The sequence below is a fragment of the Juglans microcarpa x Juglans regia genome, chromosome 7D, assembly GCF_004785595.1.
Source record: "Juglans microcarpa x Juglans regia isolate MS1-56 chromosome 7D, Jm3101_v1.0, whole genome shotgun sequence".
NCBI classification, from domain to species: Eukaryota; Viridiplantae; Streptophyta; class Magnoliopsida; order Fagales; family Juglandaceae; genus Juglans; species Juglans microcarpa x Juglans regia.
The window spans coordinates 3,996,329-4,019,029 of NC_054606.1; the positions used below are offsets into that span (position 1 = coordinate 3,996,329).

At 34.5% G+C, this 22,701-nt stretch overlaps 3 protein-coding genes across 3 annotated transcripts; 1 reads left to right on the forward strand and 2 right to left on the reverse strand.

Moving 5' to 3' along the window:
• Window positions 1-4,478: 4,478 nt before the first annotated feature.
• Window positions 4,479-9,052, forward strand: LOC121238710 (NADH--cytochrome b5 reductase 1-like). The gene is made up of 9 exons (XM_041135695.1): window positions 4,479-4,673; window positions 6,085-6,226; window positions 6,607-6,697; window positions 6,804-6,881; window positions 7,409-7,489; window positions 7,651-7,740; window positions 8,384-8,449; window positions 8,634-8,720; window positions 8,843-9,052. Exons 1-9 carry the CDS (start codon window positions 4,526-4,528, stop codon window positions 8,933-8,935), a joined length of 876 nt encoding a protein of 291 aa, XP_040991629.1. The 5' UTR covers window positions 4,479-4,525; the 3' UTR covers window positions 8,936-9,052.
• A 1,123-nt stretch (window positions 9,053-10,175) lies between these two features.
• On the reverse strand, window positions 10,176-15,445 carry LOC121238711. Its single transcript, XM_041135696.1, has 8 exons — window positions 15,235-15,445; window positions 14,288-15,094; window positions 14,069-14,175; window positions 13,891-13,967; window positions 12,921-12,981; window positions 12,441-12,531; window positions 12,298-12,360; window positions 10,176-11,078 (listed from the first exon to the last, which is right to left on the reverse strand). Exons 1-8 carry the CDS (start codon window positions 15,316-15,318, stop codon window positions 10,380-10,382), a joined length of 1,989 nt encoding a protein of 662 aa, XP_040991630.1. The 5' UTR covers window positions 15,319-15,445; the 3' UTR covers window positions 10,176-10,379.
• A 1,482-nt stretch (window positions 15,446-16,927) lies between these two features.
• On the reverse strand, window positions 16,928-21,678 carry LOC121238712 (vacuolar protein sorting-associated protein 36). The gene is made up of 9 exons (XM_041135698.1): window positions 20,967-21,678; window positions 20,385-20,588; window positions 19,467-19,560; window positions 19,285-19,342; window positions 18,934-19,003; window positions 18,205-18,340; window positions 18,046-18,130; window positions 17,130-17,183; window positions 16,928-16,997 (listed from the first exon to the last, which is right to left on the reverse strand). Exons 1-9 carry the CDS (start codon window positions 21,597-21,599, stop codon window positions 16,994-16,996), a joined length of 1,338 nt encoding a protein of 445 aa, XP_040991632.1. The 5' UTR covers window positions 21,600-21,678; the 3' UTR covers window positions 16,928-16,993.
• Window positions 21,679-22,701: the final 1,023 nt, after the last annotated feature.

A 22,701-nucleotide genomic window follows, 5' to 3' on the forward strand; every position in this document is an offset into this window, starting at 1 on the left:
CTTTGTTTGTTACATTATAATTTGGAGTTACTTGGGCATCTTTCATATTTATGAGTTGATCTTTTTATCTTATCTCTTGAAAATTTTTATCCTAATTTTAGAATAGATTTTTATTTTGAAAAAGTACACTTTGCAATCTGTTAAAACTTTTGTACTTTGCATTCCAAAATATCAAAACCGACACATTACACCCTCAAGTTATTAAAAATAACTAGTTTTACACCTCAAATTATCTATAGTTTTTCATTTGTGGGTTTGTATTCGTTGGTTCTTTGTTCCACGGTTTTTCCTCCATCTAAGTGAGGATTGATTAATAAAAAATAAGAGGTGTCGTCCTCTTCTATTAAAAAAAAATACAATATTTGATAAGAAATTCTACTTGAAACACCTATATACCATTATCGATACGACAAACAATCAAACCAATCATTTTTGTAATTGATATGATAGGCATATACATATTTATCATGTCAATAATGTTACACGAATATGCATTTGGGTGACGAAAATAGCAAAGCTTTTTTTTTTTTTAGATTAAATAAGATGGATAAAGACTTATTTAAACACTAGCATTTAATAAAATCTCATGTTTTGATGTCGGCTTTAAGTTAAACATAGAGTTTTGATTCCATCAAAGTTCATCCCCATCGAAAAGTAACAAAATGATGGCATCTTATGTAATTCTTTTTCAGTTTCAAAATGCCATATTATGGTTTACATACAAAGATTTTTTTGTGTATTCATAACTTTATATCTATCTATATATATAAAGTGGCTATTTAATAGAAAATCTTGTTTTAACGGTTTTTTATTATTTTTCTGTTAAAGTTAACACCATTTATCTATAGATATATTATTGAAGGGCAGTAATTAATTATACAGGTAAAAAAAAATAGGCTGCGGAGATCAAGAATATATAGAATTAATGTTGTACGTACTTGAAATACTGTACCGTTTTCAATACACGAACTTATAGAATTAATGCAAGAATATATAGCTATATTTATCCAGAAGTTCCGTACCAAATTCCGTTATAATAACTTATTACAGCGTGATTTCCCTTCTTTTACCGGCATGCGCAACTTAAAAATACCACTCAACAAATTTTCCTTCATAAAGCTGCAATATTTTGTGATTATAAAACTTGAATCTCGTTGTAAATCTCGTTGTACGTCTACTCTATGGTCGTCTATTGCTTTCGATGCTCACGGATTATGATATAAATGTTCAATAAATTACATGGATCAGTCTAATTAATTAAAGTCGTGTCTATAAATTCTTTGTTCATGAATTTCTTAAATTCAGACAAAAACTAATTAAACATATAGTTTTCAATACTTCAAAATCATATAACTAATTTTAGAATTTAACACTCGTATCATAGTGTGTAATTATTTATAAATTACATAAATATTATATTATTATTTAATTAACCAAAAATATTACGTCTTTATTAATAAAAAATTAGTTTTTAATAAAAAAAATTTAAATATAAACTAAGTAAACGTACATTGTACGTTGCTTTTACCTAATATATATATATAGGTACGAAAGGACCCAAATTATCACAATTTTAGCGAATTATTTTTATTTTTTATTAGTGTAATTACCCCTCTTTTTGAAACTACTAGTGACTTTTGATTGTATGCATTGTGATACAATTGTTTATAGTTTGGGAAAAACTTACAGCCGGATGGGTATAAAACTCAATTTTACACCAACCAGTAAATAGACGAGACATAGGCACTCCAGGAAAAGCTTAGCTAAACTCGCGTGCATGCCAATTCCCCCTATTTTCTTCTGAATCGATCTCCCTCTCTCCCCCATCTGTGCACGCATCGTTTTTCTTCTCATATAAAGAGGGGGATTCGTGAGGACCGAGAGAAGGATGCGCTCACACCTCCATAGAAATTCCCAACAGAGATGACCCTTTAACCCAAGCCTCCTTATGAAATAATCAAGCAATGAAAGTGGAGTTACAGGATTCATCTTCCACTAAAGTGTGGAGGGCACCAGAATCTCCATTCTCTTAATGATTTTGGCCTCAAATATGTACCTACTTTCCTCCACCTGATCAAAATAAAGACGTCCATGAAGATGAATGAATCAGAGAAAACCAAACACTAGTGTTTCACACTTTGCGAACTACCAACAAACTGATTAATTTATTCAAAAGTAAAGTACCTGCAAGTCTATCAAAAGGGGCACTTGAGTCTCCTCGACCTTGGCGGCGAGAGAAAGACAAGCTACAGCAGCAAGTTGGATCATCCATGGCTTCCCAGCCTGACATTAAAAGCTTGAGAGGAACCTATCAAGGTAGTTGACAGCTAGAATCGCAGTAAGAATAGAGAAAGAGTAATGAGCATTGACCTTCAACATCCACTCCACAGCGTCTTTACGAGTCCCAGCAAGAACAATGAAAACGATGCGTGCAGAGATGGGGAGGGAGGGAGATTCAGAGAGAGGGAGATCGATTCAGAAGAAGAGAGGGGGAATCGGCGCGCACGCGAGTTCAGCTAAGCTTTTTCTGGAGTGCCTATGTGTCGTCCATTTACTGGCTGGTGTAAAATCGGGTTTTATACCCATCCGGCTGTAAGTTTTTCCCTTATTTATATCCAATTAGAAAAAACATGAATTATTTGGACTTAAAACGCAAAACTAACACATGATATGCATTCCACTTATTGAATATGATTAGGTTTTGATATAATCAAAAACATGGCAAATGGCTTATCGACTTCTTAAATATAACTAATACTAGATACAGTTTTAGAGTGTGCAAGTCTGATGCATTTATTTGAAATATATGAATGAATTTTTTCATGTTTATTCTAAATTTGACTATTTTTTAAGAGGTAATGCGCGAGACTTTTATTTGTATAAATCATTTTTTCATAAATGTATCTATAAAATGTTTTGTCTTTTTACTTTTTATTTTATCAACTAGCATTTAAAATATAGTGAAATAATCTCGTGACTACATAGAGGGATAGGTTTACTAATTAGATTGGTGCGTGATTCGAATGCACGTAGAATAAGTTATTTATCTTTTATTTGAACATATAATAATGGGTTTTCAATGAAGAGGATCTTTTATTTTTGAATTAATGATAGGGAAGAATCGTTTAGCTTTCTTTAATAAATTATTCGCATTTTTTCCACACACATAAGACAAAAAGTTCTTTGATATTTACAATCCAATACGCTGATTAAAGGAAAAATAAATTAAATTTTTATATGATTAAATGAGACAACCATGCATCATTGGTCTTTTGGACCATGTGCGCGGCCTGCTGCAAATTTAACAATCTTTGAAGAAAAATTATCTAGCCACAAAATTATTATACAAAAGTAATTTTATAAACTGACGTGATTTGATATAATTTATCAGATTACAAAATTATTTTTATTATAAAGTAAATCTAACGGATCAGATCAAGCCATGTCAGTTTGTAAGGTTGTTGTTGTATAATTCATTTGTGGATGTAACAGTTCTCATTCTCAGACTACTTCACTATTATTCATTAATATTCATAGGTCAACAAAGATGCTCTTAATATCTAAACGGAACCATAATGTCTACCATATAGTTCCATAGAAAATTTCAAAAATGAAAAATATTATTATTTATTCTAAATGTCATCGTTCTCAATTATATCAGTTGATGTGTCATATTTCAAGTGATTTTCCATTCAAATTGGCAGAGTAGCTCGACTCTTTCTTCAAATGTAAAACATGAGTAACCCACTCCCCCATTGTATAAAAAATAAAAAATAAAAAATAAAAACTACAATAGTGCAGGTATAAAAGCCAATAATTGTCAAAGACATGTGGCCTAGTTGACATAAATTATAATTCTCAGCTTTTAAAATAGAGGCCTGGAGTTCGAAACCTCTCCAAAAAAAAAAAGCCAATAATTCTGTCTAGTGGAAAATGAAGTATACTAATTAGAAAGAATATCCAAAATAATAAAGAACATACTGCTTAAATGACACTCTTATTTAATAATCTATCATATACCATTCTCAAAATCATATCCCACCGACGAAAATATTATTTATCATCATCCTATTAATATTAAAATATGATAATACATAATTTTCTAATTAATAAAAATCAGATAATAATTTTTAAAAAAATGATAAATATCACTTCAAGCCCACTTTGAAAGTAGGATCTGGTCTAACCTAGCCCTGGCCTAGAATTCATTGTTAGTGGATTGGATTTAATTAAAATCTTCCAGTTGGGCATGATTTCATGCCCAAACCCAAATTCATGAACAGGGTTTTATTTTTATTTTGTGTTTTTGTTAAAAAGAGAGAACAGAAATGTGAACGACTATTTCTTCTGATGGATGATCCCTTGCTTGATTCCTTCTCTAACGCTTTTACAAACCTACTTTGAGTCCATGGAAGGGAAGTGAAGGGAGGGGAATGAGGAGAACAAAGTAAAGCATAAAATGGACATATATAGCTATTTAATACCCATCATCTCTGAGTAATCTGTCAAAAAGTTGCTTGCAAAAATGTTTCAGTTACCGTACAATGTGACCTTTGAGTCTCTCAAAATGGAGCTCATGCAAATTCCCCATGCCCACCTGCTCAGGATAGCCATTGCTCTATCTTTGGTGGCCATACCTGCTGCCTATTTATATTTCACCAATAAACCCAAAGGTATGATAAGTCTCTTCTAGTTATCCATGGATTGATAAAAATAAAACTAAAGTTGTTATAATGTTCTGACAAAGTAAGTATTAGGTACTCTCAGAATACGGAAACATAGTACTCTCATTCTATCACAAAATGTCATCTAAATTAAAACTGTTTATATAAATTAAAAGCGGTACTTGCATAAGTAGTTTTAATTATATGTAATAATATATGCATGTAGACATTTCTCCATAAATATGTACTTAACATAATAACTACTAAAGGATTTTGTGTGATACCCCATTTGAATAAGTGATAAGGATAGGTGATGTATGGAATTTCACATTGCTTAGAAATGAGAAGTTATTGCTTTTTATAATATTTCAAATGGCTCTAACTGTATCAATGACTAGTTCTTTTGAAGCCTTCCATTTGGGACGTTACATCTTGGCTCAATGATAAAGTTGATTCCCTAGAGGTGTGGATAGGAGGTGATGGGTTCAATTCTATCCACCAATTTATAGTTTGAAACTCCAAACTCCCAAGAAGGGAAGTGTTTATTTCATAGATGTTACTTGCACTCAGGTTATGATAGTTGCAGTCATGAGTGCGCAAGCACCACGCAATCACTTTGAAAAAAGTGAGTAAATACGAAACTCACTTAAAAAAAATTAATTTTTTAATAGTGAATCCCACTCTTTTTCAAAGCGACTGCATGTAGAATTACTCAACAACAAACCTCCATCAATCAATTTTCCTAAAACTTGTCACTCCACTTCACCTATCCCTACGAGGATGTAAAGTGTCAACATCTAACCACTACTTTGAATTAGTTTACCAACACCAACAACATTACCTATAACCTCCTTTTCTAAAATCTTGTTATATACGGAAAGAAATGGATATCAAATTTCTGAAATATATTTTCGTGCACGTAGAAATTGTCAATCATGAAGGATCCATGCATTTGTCAACTTTACTGAAATTTGATTATTCCTGATACTTGATGATCAATAAAAAAATGCATGTGAACTTCTTTATCAAGCAAGTTTTTAGGAAAACTATATTTTGTACTCTCGAATTATCATTGTTTTTCAACTTGCATGCTAAAATATCAAAATTGTCAATGTACACGATAAATTGTCAAATTTTAACAATTTGCATACTCATTACGATCTAACTGTTAAGATTGTGCTATACATGTACTATTTTTCATCAAAGTGAATGGTAAGATTTTGATCAAACATGTAAATTATCAAGATTTGATGGTCTAAGGCTGAGATTTGACAATTTTGGTAGTTTAGGATGCAATTGAGATAGCGGTGGTAATTCAGATGTGCAAAACATAATTTCCTGTTTTTGTTTTTCAAGTTTTCTTATCGTCTTAAATTCCTTCTTTGCCTGCCAAATGATTGTTCTGGTGATGTCTGTTCAGGTTGTTTAAATCCTGACAAGTTCAACGAATTCAAACTTGTTAAGAAAACTCAGCTAAGCCAGAATACTGCAAGGTTCAGATTTAGTCTTCCTACACCTACTTCAGTGTTGGGTCTTCCCATCGGACAACATGTAATTTGCAGGTTCAAGTAACTGATTCTGTCAGTGTCAATGATTTCAGAATTGCAATGCATTTGTCTTCTGCATAACTCTGATGTTTTGTTGTTGTGGATAAACACTTCAAAAGTTCTCTGAGGCTTTGAAACCTTCTTGAAATATAGATTATGGGTGCATAATGTCTGTACTATCTTTTGATAAATTGAGTTATTTGTTTGCTCATTTTGTTAATTTCTCCAGTTAAGCTTATTGAATATGATTGTTCCAACAGTTTTTCGAACTCTCTTTATGTTGCTTTTATCAATTCCCCCAAAACTTAGTTGTCTGTATATACACATGATGGACATCTAGTTGATGCAACAAGTGACAAGAACTGAAACCTAACAAGTGTTCCCTGGTTAAGCAGAGGAAAGGATAACCAAGGTGAAGAAGTGACTAGACCATATACACCAATTACTTTGGACTCTGATGTGGGTTACTTTGAACTGGTTGTAAAGGTATATCCCATCATCTCCCTTTCATATCTAAGAGCATGTCTTTGCTCATTCATTTCAGTGTTATTCAGCAGAATTCGGTTTCTCATTTTGATTTTTTTTGTAAAAGATGTATCCCATGGGAAAGATGTCCCATCATTTCAGAGAGCTGCGAGAAGGCGATTACCTGCCTGTGAAGGGCCCCAAGGTACATATTCTATCTTTTGGGGATACCCACTTGATACACGTGGATGTTGGTCTCTATTACAAATAATAGTGTTATCCATGGAAATGCTGATAGATTGTTTAGAACTTCTGTTATGTACATGGGCTTGACACCTAGAAGTTGGTGATAATATTAGGTATGAACTCCAGTTACCCTTCATTGCAGATTCCTGTAAAATATGGTTGCGAGGACTATGCAAATCATTGCAAAACCTTTCATAATCACACTGTTGTCTGTTCAAATGGAACTCTTACCAAATGTAGGTTTTAAACAACTAGTAGTGATGAGTTTGCCTTCAAAATGTTGTGAACAAAATCATTTAAGCTACCCATTTTGGACCATGTCCACTTCGGTTCTACATTAGATCCTACCCTATTATCTTAAGCAACAGTGGGAGCTATAAATGTATGCCTAAATCAGTTGGTATTATGTATTGCATACTCATTAGAACCAAGATTTCCAAACTCTCTGTTTTTTCATTTTATGAGTTAAATTTTCATGCTTAAAAGGGGCGCTTTAAATACAAACCTGGCCAAGCTCGAGCTTTTGGAATGCTTGCAGGTGGCTCTGGCATAACCCCAATGTTTCAGGTACATATGTGAGCATTTAAAAAGCGGAATTTCTTCTTCTTCTTCTTCCTGTTTAGTGTTCTGATTGGTATTATTGATCTTATCAAGCATTTTGTTGATTTAAAGGTTCTTATCTCTACTTCTCTCTTTCTTTGTCTCTTTGTCATTCCTTTTGTTTCCAGCTCATTCGAGCCATACTAGAAAACCGGAAAGATAAGACCAATGTGCATCTTATCTATGCCAATGTCACCCTAGATGACATTTTGTTGAAGGTAATTTGCTTGCTTCGTTTTTTTCCCTTAATGATGAGTATGCTGTGCACTAGTTTTTCTTTACCGGATGAATTAGAAAAAAATTGTTCAACCAAACAGATTGTACACCTGTCAGAATCATTTACAAGACCTTTGTAGCAGGGCATTCCAAATGGCAGAACATAAATAAGACAAAGCAAATTGCACAGAGAAAGACATCAATGGAAACAAACTAAATGTAATTGGAAACAGCAATAGCAATTCCTTAGCTTTGACAGAGTCTGGTTGATTCGTTCTGCATCCAAGTTGTCTTCATAATGTGAAAATTTCTTTTAGAACCATATCTTTTTTACCTTTTCAGCAATTCTTGCATATAAAAGAAGATGTACCACATATAAAAGGAAATAGAGTTAGTCTACATATAGTCCCCAAATGGGGACTGCTCATGCAAGCCTATATAGTTATATTTTAAAAAAATACGGGTCACGGAGTTTCACTTTAAGTTACATATGATAGACACGAGGGTCCTTATCATTCTACCATTTTTTCAATATCAAACACGTCAATCTCTTTCTCCAAGACTCTTAAGTTAACTGTCTCTTGATTCATTATTTTCTCTGATATAGTAATGATGAGAGTGCATTTTTTTATGGACTTTCTGCAGGAAGAGCTAGATGCCTTTGCTAGAAATTTCCCTGATCGTTTCAAAGTCTTCTATGTCTTGAATCAGGTCAGTTCCTTTGGTATAACATTTCCTTCAAATTTCTCTCTTTTTAGATGTGCTAAGGGAACACTTGCAAAAGATATCCCCTTGATTTAAAAGAAAAAAAGATATCCCCTTGCAAAAACCAGGTCAGTTCCTTTGGTATAACATTTCTTTTTCACTGATGCTCACTCTATTCCATAATTGCCAGCCTCCTGTGCCATGGAATGGTGGCGTTGGGTTTATAACCAAGGAAATGATTCAAACCCATTGCCCAGCACCTGCCCTAGATGTTCAGGTTAGTTCAATAGTTCCCCAATTTTTATATTTATTTCAAACGAAAACTTGCAAAAGTTCCTTCTCATTCTCATGACACTTGCCCTCTAACTTGCACTCCTCACTCGGCTAAAACATTTGCAGATTCTGAGGTGCGGTCCACCAGCCATGAACAAGGCCATGAAAGCTCACCTTGATGCACTTGAATACACATCAGACATGCAGTTCGAGTTCTGATTTACTGCCCTTCCTTTGTCCTTTCGTTTTCATGTGTTCTTATGTACAACCGACACCTTAACTCGTGCTTTGTGACTAAAAAACAGCATCACATAAAGGATTATTACTAAGTGTGAATTGAACAACTCGTGGAATAAGTTTGCAATCAGATGAAACTGTTTCTGATTGCAAAAATACCCTGTGCTCGATTGGCACAGGAGACAAAGGGAAAAAACAATACCAATTCTGATGTTTTCTGTTAATTATGTTCCAAGGGATGATTGACTAGAAAATCTAAATCTACTTGGTTAAGTCAGCAAGCATGAAAATCAAGAGGCAGTTTGGGTTCCAAACCACCAAGAAAGCTTAAAAATTATGAGAAATGATAATTGCAATCTTGAGTGCGCAAGCACCGTGCAATCACTTTGAAAAAAGTGAATAAATACAGACACCATATGAAAAGAAATTAATTTTTTAATAGTAAATCCCACTCTTTTTCAAAGTGACTGCATAGTATTTGCGCATTCCATGACTGTATATAATATTATTCAAAATTATAAAAACTCCACGAGTTGTACTTTTTCCTTTTTGCCAAACCATTTCTCAGAAACTGAACAAAGGTCAAGATTCAAATGCCATCGAAGACCATATCTCAATGTGAAGGTGAACCAAACAATAACTCATCTATTACAACTTGAGCTACCCAATCGACTTGATACCAAGCAGCTCACTAGTTTTTGATACATAGAGAGAGTAATTCAAGGTCTCATCATTTCGTGAATACACAACTTTTTTTTTTTTTTTTTTTGTTCTTTTTCTTGACAACGCAATATTTATATATAAAGATGCAAATGCAGCCACAACCATTGGACTATACCTCTTGATTATTCAGTTGACAAGATTGGAGCGTTCATCCTTCTTACGTTTACAGCTTTCTCGTTGAATTTAAAGAAAATACACGCCATCAAGAGCATATATTGTCACTGGTTTGAGTCAAGATTGATGGAGCCTTTTTCAACACTAAAAAGGGAAGAAAATATGATGTTCCGTTTCAATTGGAATGCATGCTCTGAATCTTCCCTTGAAAACTTGATAGATATAAACTACCTATTCGTCTAGCAAAGAGATTATAAATGCTAGATAAATGTAAGATGCACACTTCGGTGTCTCTAATGTGGGAAGTAGCTTTTGATATGCAAACTCTAATTGATAAGAACTACCTCCATCCAACAATCCTATATATCGTGCAGTGACGGCGAACTTCGTGATAAAGGACACTGCCGATAATTTTCAAACACATACAAACACATAAGAAACGTGTGTCGTCTGTGCATCCATATATACACAGAAAGAGGTAGCATTCTTGAGGCAGATTATGGGTTTGCTCCAGTGCATGCTATATATTTTAAGACAACCTGCACTCTACATATAGCAGTACCACGCTCAAGAAGGAAAAAAGTCGATTCTAGTCAATGATTTCACCCTCTTCTTCCTCGGGAATCTCAATTCCCACACCAATACTACCTTCTCTCCTAACAAAGCTGGACACTTTTTTCACTTCTGCATCAATTTTTATATCAGCATTGTTGTTGTCTTTGTTTTCATCGTCATCACTATCTTCACTCTCACTACCATCATCTTCAGCATCTTCACCATCACTCTCACCATCATCATCTTCAGCATTTTTACCCACAGCTGATGATTTCTCTTCAATTGCATCATCCTCACACCAACTTTCATTAACTATTACCAAAGGAAATTTGAGTGGCTTATCCGGCCAATCTTTGAAGAAAGAGTTCATCACCATGAACCTAAAAACCTGCAACAAGCGGCGTTTATCTCTACCTATATCTGCACTCAGAAGCTTCTGCAGTAGTGTTGGCATTCTCTTGTTCAAAGAAGGGACGTTAGATGAATCCTTGTCTTCATTGTGAACAACAGATGAATCCTTCTCCTCTAGCCTCTGCCTCTTAGCAAGCCGATCTTTTTTGTTGCGTCTTCCCCTTTTATTAAACTTGTTTTGGAATCTCCCCTTCTTAGTCAAATGCCTTTTGTTCTCTTCCCTTCCATGTTCTTGCTTCTCTGTATCTGACAGATAGTGGGATGGTACCTCTGCAACTTCAACTCCCATTTCAGCTTGCTTTGCTAAAATCTCCTTGAGTTGCTGGAAATTAATATTATAAGACATTTAAATCTATACAGGAAACAAGTTCGTAGAAATATATATATATGTATGTATGTATAACTGAAAACTAATAGTAACCAGAAATAAAACTAACATAGACCAATGAGAAAATGAAATGCCAAGGTAAGTAGGGATGTTTTAGACATTTCCAATTCTCTCTCCTTCCTTTTCCCCCTTTCAGGGAGAGAAATATAGTTTCTACACATTTCATGAAAAAGCAATATACATGTCATTTTCTGGGCTCTCTAATTAAATTGACATTATCAATAGAGGGGGAAAGATTACCTGGGGTCTTCAATCTGCCGAGGACCCTTAATACTCGAATTATCTTTATCCGTAAAATGACTAGGTTCTACAATTTTTTAGGGAACAAAAAAAGAAAAAGCAAACAAACATTAACAGCATGGTAAGAACCTACTTCAGAGTGAGACTGGAGATTGCCAAAGGAAACCCTTCAGTATCATCTTGTGAGGCATAAAAACAAGTTCCCTGAGCAATTATGGTTTTTGATAATATACATACTGGTAGTGAATAATTATAAGGTATTAAAGAAACATAGCTATGATCACTATAACTCTTAAGCACATCAAGCTCCAACACCAGTAACTAGTTATTCTCCAGTTTCTTCTTTTTATGAATTTCTTTTAAGATGTTAAACTCTTTGGTCAGAGGGAAGGAAATGGAGCAGGATGCAAAGAGGGTGGAAAGGAAACTAGCTTTTCTTCATGAGTTTATTGTCCGCACAAGGAATAATATTAGAGAAAGTAATTGGTGGGTTCAAATACACTAAAACAAATTTTTCTATAAGCATATACGCCAAAAGAGATTTTAAAATAAACTCTCTTCTCGCAAGCCTTTCTTTCCATCCCACCAAGACCCTTCTCCAATTTACTCATTCCATTTCCATCCTACCATAAAAGGTATAACACCTTTCTCTTCCTCACCCATTTCCCCTGTCCTTCCTCGCACTCCAACCAAATGATTAAGAGAGATGACACTTTGTCTGCTCAGTGTCTCATTGAATATTTCTTATTCTTTCTTTTTTTGATAAGTTGAATATATTTTATTTCTTTCAAGCAACTAGCTCTGTTTTAGTTGGCCAAAGTGTCACAAGGTTAAGTTAAAAGACTGCTCAAATTTCATGCAAAGACACCAGAAGGAAAAGAACAAAAGAAAGATGAAAAGTAAGTTATTGTACCACTTTTCGTAGTTTGGCATCTCTATCAATGCCCCCAGAGTCTGATAGCTTTGCGGCCTGCTTCTGCAGATGATAAGACAAACCATCAGAACATTGATATCAGATGGAAAAACATGGCAGGAAGGTCCTGAAATAAATTAAACCTTCTCTATGTTGGATTTTGATGGGTAATTCTTCTTTCGTGCTTCACGCCACAGCTGGACTTCTTGTTTTGAGTAGGTCCAAGAAAGAAATCTTCTTGTTTGAAACATTATGGAAAACACGCCCATGCACAGAAATATGGTGACAAGTTAGATATTTTTTTTATCGGCACCGGATGTCCGAGAACAACATCCCGACCAAACCCAAGGGACAAGTTAGATATTTAACAAACTGTATAAGTAGGAACTAATTCATTTTGTATGCCTGCCCCCCACCCCCAAAAATAAAATAGAATAAAATAAAATAAGAAACAAATAAAATGAAGGAATGTAGGGACTAGCATATGATCAAGCAGCAATTTCTTAGTAGAACCACAACCATCTACACAGGCTTAAAGTCTAGCATCTCCGTATACAATAACGTCTACAACTTGAATGGGTGATTTGTAATGTGTTATATAGCAAGATGAAGCAGAAATTTACCTCTTTCGCTCCCTGGCTTGGTTGGATATACCAAATTGTCCAGACCTCTCATTGCTCAGTCCTGGTTTTTTTTTTTTTTTTTTTTTTGGGGGGGGGGGGGGGGGGGAGGAGAAACAATCAGTCCATAATAGAGAGAGAGAAAGGATGGCTGTAAAAGGCAATATAATAGATCAAAACTAGGGCTGAACAAATGCATGTGAATAAAATATTCCAAAAGCATAGAGAGAGAGAACAAGGCAGTCGGCACCATAATAATAGATCAGTTTTTTTTTTTTTTTTTTTTCAAATTGAGCTTCATCCAACAAGCTCTTTTGCAACCCTATTGGCACTTTTGGTGGTTTAGACTCGTCAAAGAATACATGTCAGACAACATTGCAGGGTCCAATGTTTTATTTATAATCATCCAGTTGTGGTTAACAAAACTGAAAGTCAGTCATATAAATTTCAAGATGAGATTTACTTGACAACCATAGCCACCAGAATGCCATATGGTGAGCATAGGCTAATGGCCCTATGATGTAGGAAACCAGGGCTTTGTATTGCAAAAGCCTTATTCATATGTCTAGGTGGAGTATTTGTTTGAAAAGTGCTTTTCCATGGGAAAGAAGAATCCCTCCTGAAGCACACAGCCACAAAAGGAGAGACAGGGGGCAGGTAGGAGGGGAGAGAGATATCGATCATCTTCAATAATCTCGGACTGCTTAATATCTCTCACCTTTGAATAACAGCTTGGATTTCAAAACTGCTCTTCACATGCTTTTGCTAGTTTTCTAATAGAGGCTAATTTGATAATCTCTAGATAAAGCTAATCTTGTAATCCCATGTTATTCGCTTGTACCTCATACGAATACAAAAAAAAAAACTTAACCTTATAAAAAAGGATACAAGAAAACTTAAACTATTCCCAACCCTAGGGGGTGTAGAGAAAATCTGAACATAATGTATAGCAGCAAGGTATAAAAGCACAAACCTTTCCCCTTGTGTTCGTAAGGAAACCCAGACTTTTTCTTTGCATTTTTCATATGATGAGACTGAGACTTGTGAAATCTGCATATATTAAATCGACACAAACTGTAAGCAACCAATCCAGGACTTTGGAAGTAAAATGATGGAAAAAGGTAATCTACACAAGAAAAAAATATATATACCCCACTTGAGAGAGTCCATTTTTTGAATTCCTTGTGAATTTTTTGTTGGGTGAATGTTTCCAGTTGGAGCTCGGAATATTACTCCCACCCTTATCAGTAGGATTGCCCTATTATAATTGATAAAACTGAATGCATTAAATATTTCGAAAAGATACCACAAAATTACTCTTGCCAAAAAATCATCCATTAATTCCTATATAGAGTGCAACATAAAGATACCTGTGACCATGTGAAAACAGGAGTTTGCAAGTTTTTAGTATGAGGTGGTTGAACCGGACATCGATTAAGTGGTGCGGACGAGTTCCCTTTCAATTGCTGAGCTGCAACAGGTCCATTTATTGTAGGTGGAGCAAAGTTTTGCTGATTCTGGTTATCTTGCTGCCCAACCTGATTACAATGTACAGGACCAAAATGCATATTCGGAAAAATAGAAGGATTTTGAGAAACTGTAGCCTGGGTTGGTTGATTGAGGCCACCCAACATATGTGGAGGACATAAAGGGATACCGTAAGGACCAACTTGAGAAGAAGCTGGCATTTGCAAGGGCACAAGTTGGTTCACATTTTGCAACATATTTGGAAAACCGTACTGCCCATTCAGCAAACCCATATTTTGATTGAGTTGTTGATGTAAATTTGGAAAATTATGGACAAAAGGAGGCTGCGACCCATTGACTTGATTTGCATTCTGCATCAAATTGCAGAATTGTCCATTACCAGGAAACCCTGCAACGGGGTTCATATTGCATACGCTGTTTTGTGAAGCAAACCCCACATGGGATAGGCCCTGTTGAGAACCCAAATGGGGCACACCCAGATGATTATTTTGCAAGGGAAGAACATGGTTAGGTACATTCATGAAACCAGGTTGAGTAATGGAAGGCCGCATGTTGGGGTTCAAATGGGCATTAGAATTACTCGGGGGGGCTTGAATTTGAGAATTGTTCATGCCAAACTGGCGTTGAAATTGCATGGTGTTTTGCACTAAATTACCCGTATTTACAAGGGGAGGGTTTGATTGCATAACCTGATGAACGAACAAATTAAACACAAGAAAATAAAAAAAATTAGAAAAGAAGAATCAGTTAGAGATTGGATAAAAGCATTAATTTATAGATAGTCTGAGAGCATCCGTAGAGAGAGTGATAAAGAAGGAAATAGAGTTACCTGTTGAGAAGGTGGAGTGGAGAGAGCATTAGTTTGCTGGCTTTGGTTGGGAAGGCGAGGGAAGGAATTGTAGGGAGGTAGCATCTTTGAGCATGGAGATCAAAGTAAAAGTTCACGGTATTGAAAGAGTGACTATGTTTAGGGTTCTAGGTTGACAGTGGAATCAGGGTTTTAGGTTTTATGATGGCGCAAAAGTCCTACGTAATAAGAGCAGTTGCTACAATAATCCCGTTAAACGAAGTGGATATTGTTCGCAATTCTAAAATATTTTAAATTAATTTTTCTCTACTCCAAGTTTATTTCACTATTCAAAGTTATCATATTTTCATTTTAGTTATTCCCTCTCATTTCCTGTCATAATACTTAACATTTTATGGTATTATTGTAAAAAAATTTTAAAAATTAAAAAAAAAAAATCCTGCAGCTTTGAGTGTAGCTACATTCTATGATTAGCGTTTTTTTCTTATTCGGATGAGAGAATGTGTATACAGTAAAATAGTTATTTTGTGTATTGCCTTTTCTGTATTCATAATATATTTTGAGAATATTCTCATAAATATAATCTCTTTTTTTTTAATCAATTTATATTTTGGTTTAATTTATAAATTTAGATTAATTTAAAATAGAACATAATTATATGACATTGTATATAGAGAGACATTGCAAATATTAAAAAGTATTAGGATATCATTGATAGTTAGAGAAAATATTTGAAATAAATAAAAAATATTAAAAAGTATAATATTTAAATGATATAAAGAAAAAAATAGATTAACTGATGTATAGTATATTATAAAAATTAGTATGTAAAATAGAAAAAATAAGTTTTAATGATGTATTTTAAAGAATAAAACGAAGAAACCGTTGGGAATGCTTAATATTAGAATATTTTTATTTATATTGCAAGTTGTAAAGTAATTAAAAGAAAAATATTATTTCAAAAAATATTTTGAGAATTGTAAAAAGGTATTCTATCTGTATTATTTTCTCTTAATTTAAAAACAACACTTTTTATTTATTTATTTTTTGGATAATTAGACTTTACCCTTTCATAAAATTATCTTCTAAAATATTGTAGAAAGTTTCAATGTATACTACTAATCACTAATGGGTTTGCTTATAATCCCACAAAAAAATTACAAACTCGCTCAATTCGGTACATTTCATGAAAGGATGATAATTAAGAAAATGATAAAAAGTAATTTTAATTTTTTTAAACGTCAAAACTTCGGCCTCAAAAAATTCCAAAAGCCAATATACACACATTGACACACCATAGTCTCGCGCAAGAAACCAATGTAAGACTTGACACTCAATATGCTTTTATCATACTCATTTGATATCACAGTATTATCAAATGCGACAATTGAGAAAAATGAGCCATCTATCTCGATGGATATTATTAAAACAGTTTCGTGCCGCACTTAACCAGGAAGTCCCTCTGCAAATCTCCAGGATGCTCTGCTTCATTTGATACGTTAACCACATAGGATAAAAAATGAATATACTTCTATGAAGAAATCACCTCCTTCCATGTAATCATCGCTTCAAATTGCTGAGTTTTTCACTATATATCACAATAAGCAATTACAAACAAAACAGTTGCATCGCCCACTTCCCCAAGTTTCAGCAAGTTGATCAAGTTTGCAGCATGTAGAAGAGGGCATTTGAGCATGAAATCCTTTCCTTTTTCTTATCTGCCCTGTTCATGGTTCGACAACCTTGTTCTATCCTATCGTTCCTAACTGGAACTTTGAAATTAACTGGAAAACCAAAACAAACGAAAAAAATAATGTCAGTTCCTCAGGAATTCATAAAACTGAGCCGGTCGTAATTTCTTTTGATTATTATTGCATATAAAATTAGAAAAGGATTGTTCGAGAAAGCATCCCTACCTAGAAGCAGAGGCTACCCTAACCCATGTAGCATACATACTATGATCTTTGATCCTGCACAAATACATCAGACACGATAATAAAGAGAAATATGGGAGAAAAATAATAGTATCAAAAAGCTTCAGTGATATGACAGTGGAAAGAAATTTGATCACAAATCCTCATCCTAACTATATTTGAAACAAAAACTCATTATTTATGAACATTCGTCAAGGTGCAGCCTAGTAGTCGAAGGCCGGACTGGGGATGAGCTGTAGACTCAAATATCCTGGGTTCAATTTCACACTAGGAGTTCTTCTGGATTATCGAATACATGGTTCTCCAGGATTTACATTTTAGATCATATGCATCCAGGATTTAATACATAGGGGTGGGTCTGAAGGGCCTTGCATCGGTAAGCTTCCACGTTATAAAATATATATTTATAAGCAATAAACAGAAGATGGTAACTTAAATAATTTAGTGAAATACCCCACTAAAGCAACTTAAGGTACAAACAACGATAAAAGGGGCCAGATCAAGAAAGTGAAATTGTGGTTTAGACAAGAATAATATAGTTTTTATCACTCAGGTTAGAAGGCTGATTGCTCAATTTTAAGGTTCTCTCAACTATTTGTTTTTTTTAAGAAAGTGAGTTTATCTCATTGTTTCTAGAAATATCTGATGGAACACAATTCCACAACCATGCTAGTTTATCCTATGTTGAACTGTGCCACTTTATCTTTTTTTTATCAGTAACCAAAGGCATGCACACAATTTACTGTAAAAGAGAAAATCAATTAAATAATTGACTATGAGAACATGTAGGCATATTAAAGTCAACTCAAAGTGTTGTGGCCATTGAGGGGACAAATAGTATCCAAGAGATGAGGAGAAAGATCATGAAACAAACTCAAAAAAGGAATATTTCACTTACAAGTAAACATCATCCGTATTGATGTCAGCGAAGAGGTTGATATAAAAGCGAAAGCCATCAGGACTTATGTCTCTGCATAGCAAACCTGCCATGTAGAATGGTCGGTTAAAGTACAACTACAACAGTAACATCCCTGCAAATTTTTTTGCAGTAGCTTACCTTTGCTCTCAGCAGTTAGAAGATGTTCCTTTGCCATGCCAGGAGCAATTCCTAATGTCATTGCAGCATCACTTGGACTTATCCCAGTTCGGAGGGCATCCGGATCTGTCACAAGGGCCTTGATTCTTGCAAAAACCTAAATGTTATAGTACAAGTCGGTTATTTTGCCATGATATTTCAAATATCGTCTGACATTGTGCAGAACACAATGAAAGAAAATAAATTTGATGATTTTTTTTTCCAAGTGTGTATATTAAATACAAAAGCAGCAGTACAATTAATAAATTTGATTTTCTTGATTTGCTGCATACCTTGTTTTTTTTTTTTTTTTTTTTTTGTTTGGGGGGGGGTTTCCCTTCAACATGTGTTAAGATGATATAGAAGCACATCCATTTCCATATACATTTGTCAATTACTCAGGGATTGAATTCTTAAAATAAATTTACAAAGAGAAATATTAGAAGTCTTTCGTTTGAATAAGTTATCAATGTTATAACCTTACCCACTTCCATATACTTATTTAATTTTACATGAATTTTATTGGCAGCTGCCTCTATATATAGATATGTTCAAACATCAAAGATGGAAGTGTCGGACTAACACAGAAGTACAATGGCCTATCCAGAGATCAATTTATTCAACTTATGAATAGAAGTGAAGCATGAGAGGAGCGGGGGGGGGGGGGGGGGGGGGGGGGGGGGGGGGGGGGGGGGGGGGAGGGGAGTTCACCTCCACGTCACTGTGGGACTTATTCTGGATGACCATGACCCCACTATCGAATTTCCGAAGCATCACCGGGCTGTGCAAGAAAGATATTTTTTATACAAGTAAATAATTAAAATATCCAAAGTTATCTAGGAAAGGAACAGTAAGAGCTACATAAAAGAGTGTCCATTTCCCTCAGAATGCTTTGGTTTACTTGCTGACAAATTTACTTGAAATGTTTATAGATAAGTTTAAAATAAATGAAAAGGAACTCAAGGGACAACATTCTATAAAACATTCTTTCAGATTTTGCACCCTTTTCACAACCATTCGGCAGACTGCAACATAAATAAATTCTATAAATGTTCAACATACACATCAAACTTCTCCCAGAGAGAACATGCCCGCAACAAATCCTCTGGTGAGATCAACTCTGTGAAAAAGGGAGATACAAAAACATATTTCACATTCTAAAAAGTGGACAATATATCAGTAACTTTTTAAAAATGACCATGCTCCTAAGAAAAACAAGATACAAAAAGTACAATTAAGCAAACCTGTGCCTCGAGCACGGTTGAAGTGACAATAGACATCTATAAGATTCATCATTCCTCCAGCTCTCTCAAGTGGAATTCGGACAAAATCTGCCAACTAAGTGTTAAAAGATAAAGGTTAAAATTTTCTTTTCAAGAGAAATAAAGCAGAAGGTAACCAATATCAACACAAGAAGTTAGCAACTCAATGATAGAACACAATCATGATCTCTAATGCTCTTTACCAATGGTATACGACAAAGAAGTAGAATAGAAAGACAAAGAGAGAGAAGTAGACAGAGATCCATCTTCTGTGTTGTTTCACTTTTGTTTATCATTCTTAAGAAAAATGATTTCTTCTACAATGGCATAATAATAGAGAAGATTACATTATTTATTAAGCATCTGGTATGATTTTTTTGTCTATAAGTCATACTACACACAGATTGTTAACAGCAAATGGAAGGACTTACATTATCCCGAAACCCATTTTTTCATAAGAGTAAAAAGTATTGCAAAGTGCAAAAAGCACAACCCAAGTACAAAGGGATAAATCCCGAGACACATGTTCATGAGGTTTGATTAAAATAATTGAAAACTAAAGACTGCAATGAAAGAAGTCAAAGTAAGAGCAGTGTCCATACATTTCTCCCTTTCCCTTTCATTCTGTTAAAACTCGATAACAACTTTATGTAGTTTCCAGCATCAGCTCAGCTTTCAACATATATATTTATTATTTACATTCAATTCACAAAAAATGACAGGCAAGTGCTGAAGTTGACAATAGGAATGAAAAAGGAATCATATTTCTTATTTAAATCCTCGATTCTATTTGTTTATATCACACTCTTGATACCATCCTAATACAATCAGAAAGCTTTCAGATAAAAGGATACTAATAAGACTATCTACAAATAACACATAATGCAGAGAGAATACAACCTGACGGGACAGCTGTTGATGATATAGCGCACCAGCAGACTCTTTCGTAACCGGGGATATTATACCAACACTCAATAGCCAATCTTGCATCTCTTCTTTGGAACCCATCTCTTCATCATTTGTGGTGCCAGTTTGAGAATTTGAGCCACTCAGAAGTTTTTGCCTCATTTTCTCTGCTAGCATCACCATCTCTTTAGCCTTACTCTGAAAATCCAATATGGTTCTAATACTTATAATGGAAAAAGCAAAAAAATTAAACTATATCATGGCAACAACTACTAACTGCTCCATCGCTCTTAAACTCAGAATTCGAACTATTTTATTTTCCTGTATTTTCTCATAAATTTAGGGAAAGAAAAGCATACTTGCATTATTTGGTCTCCAATAAATATTTACTGAATAATTATAATTATAATAATAATAATAACTCCACAAAAATTTTCCCACATAACCACATCCAAAAGTTTTCGTGCATTTCTGCGGATTTTCTAAGCAACCAAAGAGATTCATATCACAGAGCATGACAAGCACATAAATCGTTAATCATAAATATAAACGAACAAAGACACAGAGACACATTACCATGAGAGCATTCAAATCCAGGAACGCCTCCTGCAGGCTCTTGTCCGTACTCTCCCACATCTCCTGCTCCTTCCTCAGTATCCCCGACACCCCCACCATCCTCACCGCCCCTTCCCTCGTATAAAACCCGCCAGAAACATTAGCCGATCCAGACTTAGACTGGGAATCCCCTCCCCTACCCGACCGGGTACTCTCGCTCTCGCTCTCCTTCTCCCACGCCCTCGCCCGCCAGTTCTCCCAGAACTTCCCCAGAAACGCGTCGCAGTCGCCCTTTCCCCTCATGACGATGGTGATCGCCACCGATCTCGGACCCGGGTTGAGGGAGGCCTGGAACCGGACTCGGGGGGAGTGGAAGATGGACTTGAGAGACTTCTTGGAGGAGTGGATGTGGGATACGGAGGAGAGAGGAAGGGAAACGGCGGATGATGGGGAGGAGGTGGAGGAATCTGGAGGCAGCCAGAGGAGGCGGTGGGTGGTGAGGATTAGGAGGCCGGACTTGAGAGAAGGGAAGTCGGAGAGCTCATCACATTCGAGGTCAACGGCGGAGACTAGGGAGCACTCAATTTCGTTCTCTAGGAAGACCGGCCGCCCGCTGCTCGTTTGCTGCACCGTCGCCAGCCACTTTCCGGCCATTGATGTAGCAGTGGACTTGCGCTCTCTCTCTCTCTCTCTCTCTCTCCACAGACGGCTCAAATTAAGGTGTTTTTTTTTTTTTTATTATTATTATTGCTGTTGTACACTAAAGGCTTGATTAATTTATCTTCTTTTAATGAGGCTGTGATTATTCAAAAAATTAGAGTAAGTTATGTATTTTTAATTTAATTATTCTTTAAACAAACTCTAAATCAAGATGATCTACATTCTACATATATATTGGGCGTTATTTACGATATTTTTTGAATTTATGCCACACTCACGAAAGAAATGTACGAAAATCACTTAGGCATTAGCAATTTTGTGCCTTTGTTCACGTAGTCTTGGTGCATTTATTTTGTGCATAAAGCATTTTTATATTTTTTTAGAGAGAAAATGTCAGTGGCGTCTCTCAAATTTATTATTAATGCATTTTAATTATTTATTTATTTTTTTACTTAATGATTAAGTAAGTAATTATTTATAAAATTATATTTTTTTAATAAATAAAAATGTTAAAATAATACTTAAAAGAACATCAAAAGAAAAAGAAATAAAAATTTGTAACTAGAGGTATTCTTAACAGTAAATGCTGGCGGCCTGCTAGCATGATTATTTTTTAGAATGTTAGATATAATTTTAAAATATATAAGTCATGTACATGCTTTTTAAAAAAAATGAAATTCCTTGTAAAATAAAGTTAATTTTTTTATATTGCTCTCGAATTTTTCTTTTTTTTTTCAAAGATATTACACAATACATTTTAACTTAATAGATATTATACATATTATCTATTTTAATTTTAATTATTAATTATTAAAATTGTTAATTACTTGCTTAAGAAAGAAAAGTTTGAGGAAACAAATGTTAAAAACTTCGAAAGATGCATCCCAAAATTAAAGTAACGTTAAGATATAGAAAATCGAGAATAATTTCTTATAAAAACATAAAACCATGGTTTGACATAGGATCCCATATATAATCTATAAACCATTGTGCAATACGTTTTTTATGTACTTTTACGCAAACCGAGAAAAAGAAAATTTATTTTTGTAAATAAGATGAGATGATATGAGTTGAAATTAAAATTAAGAGTTGAATA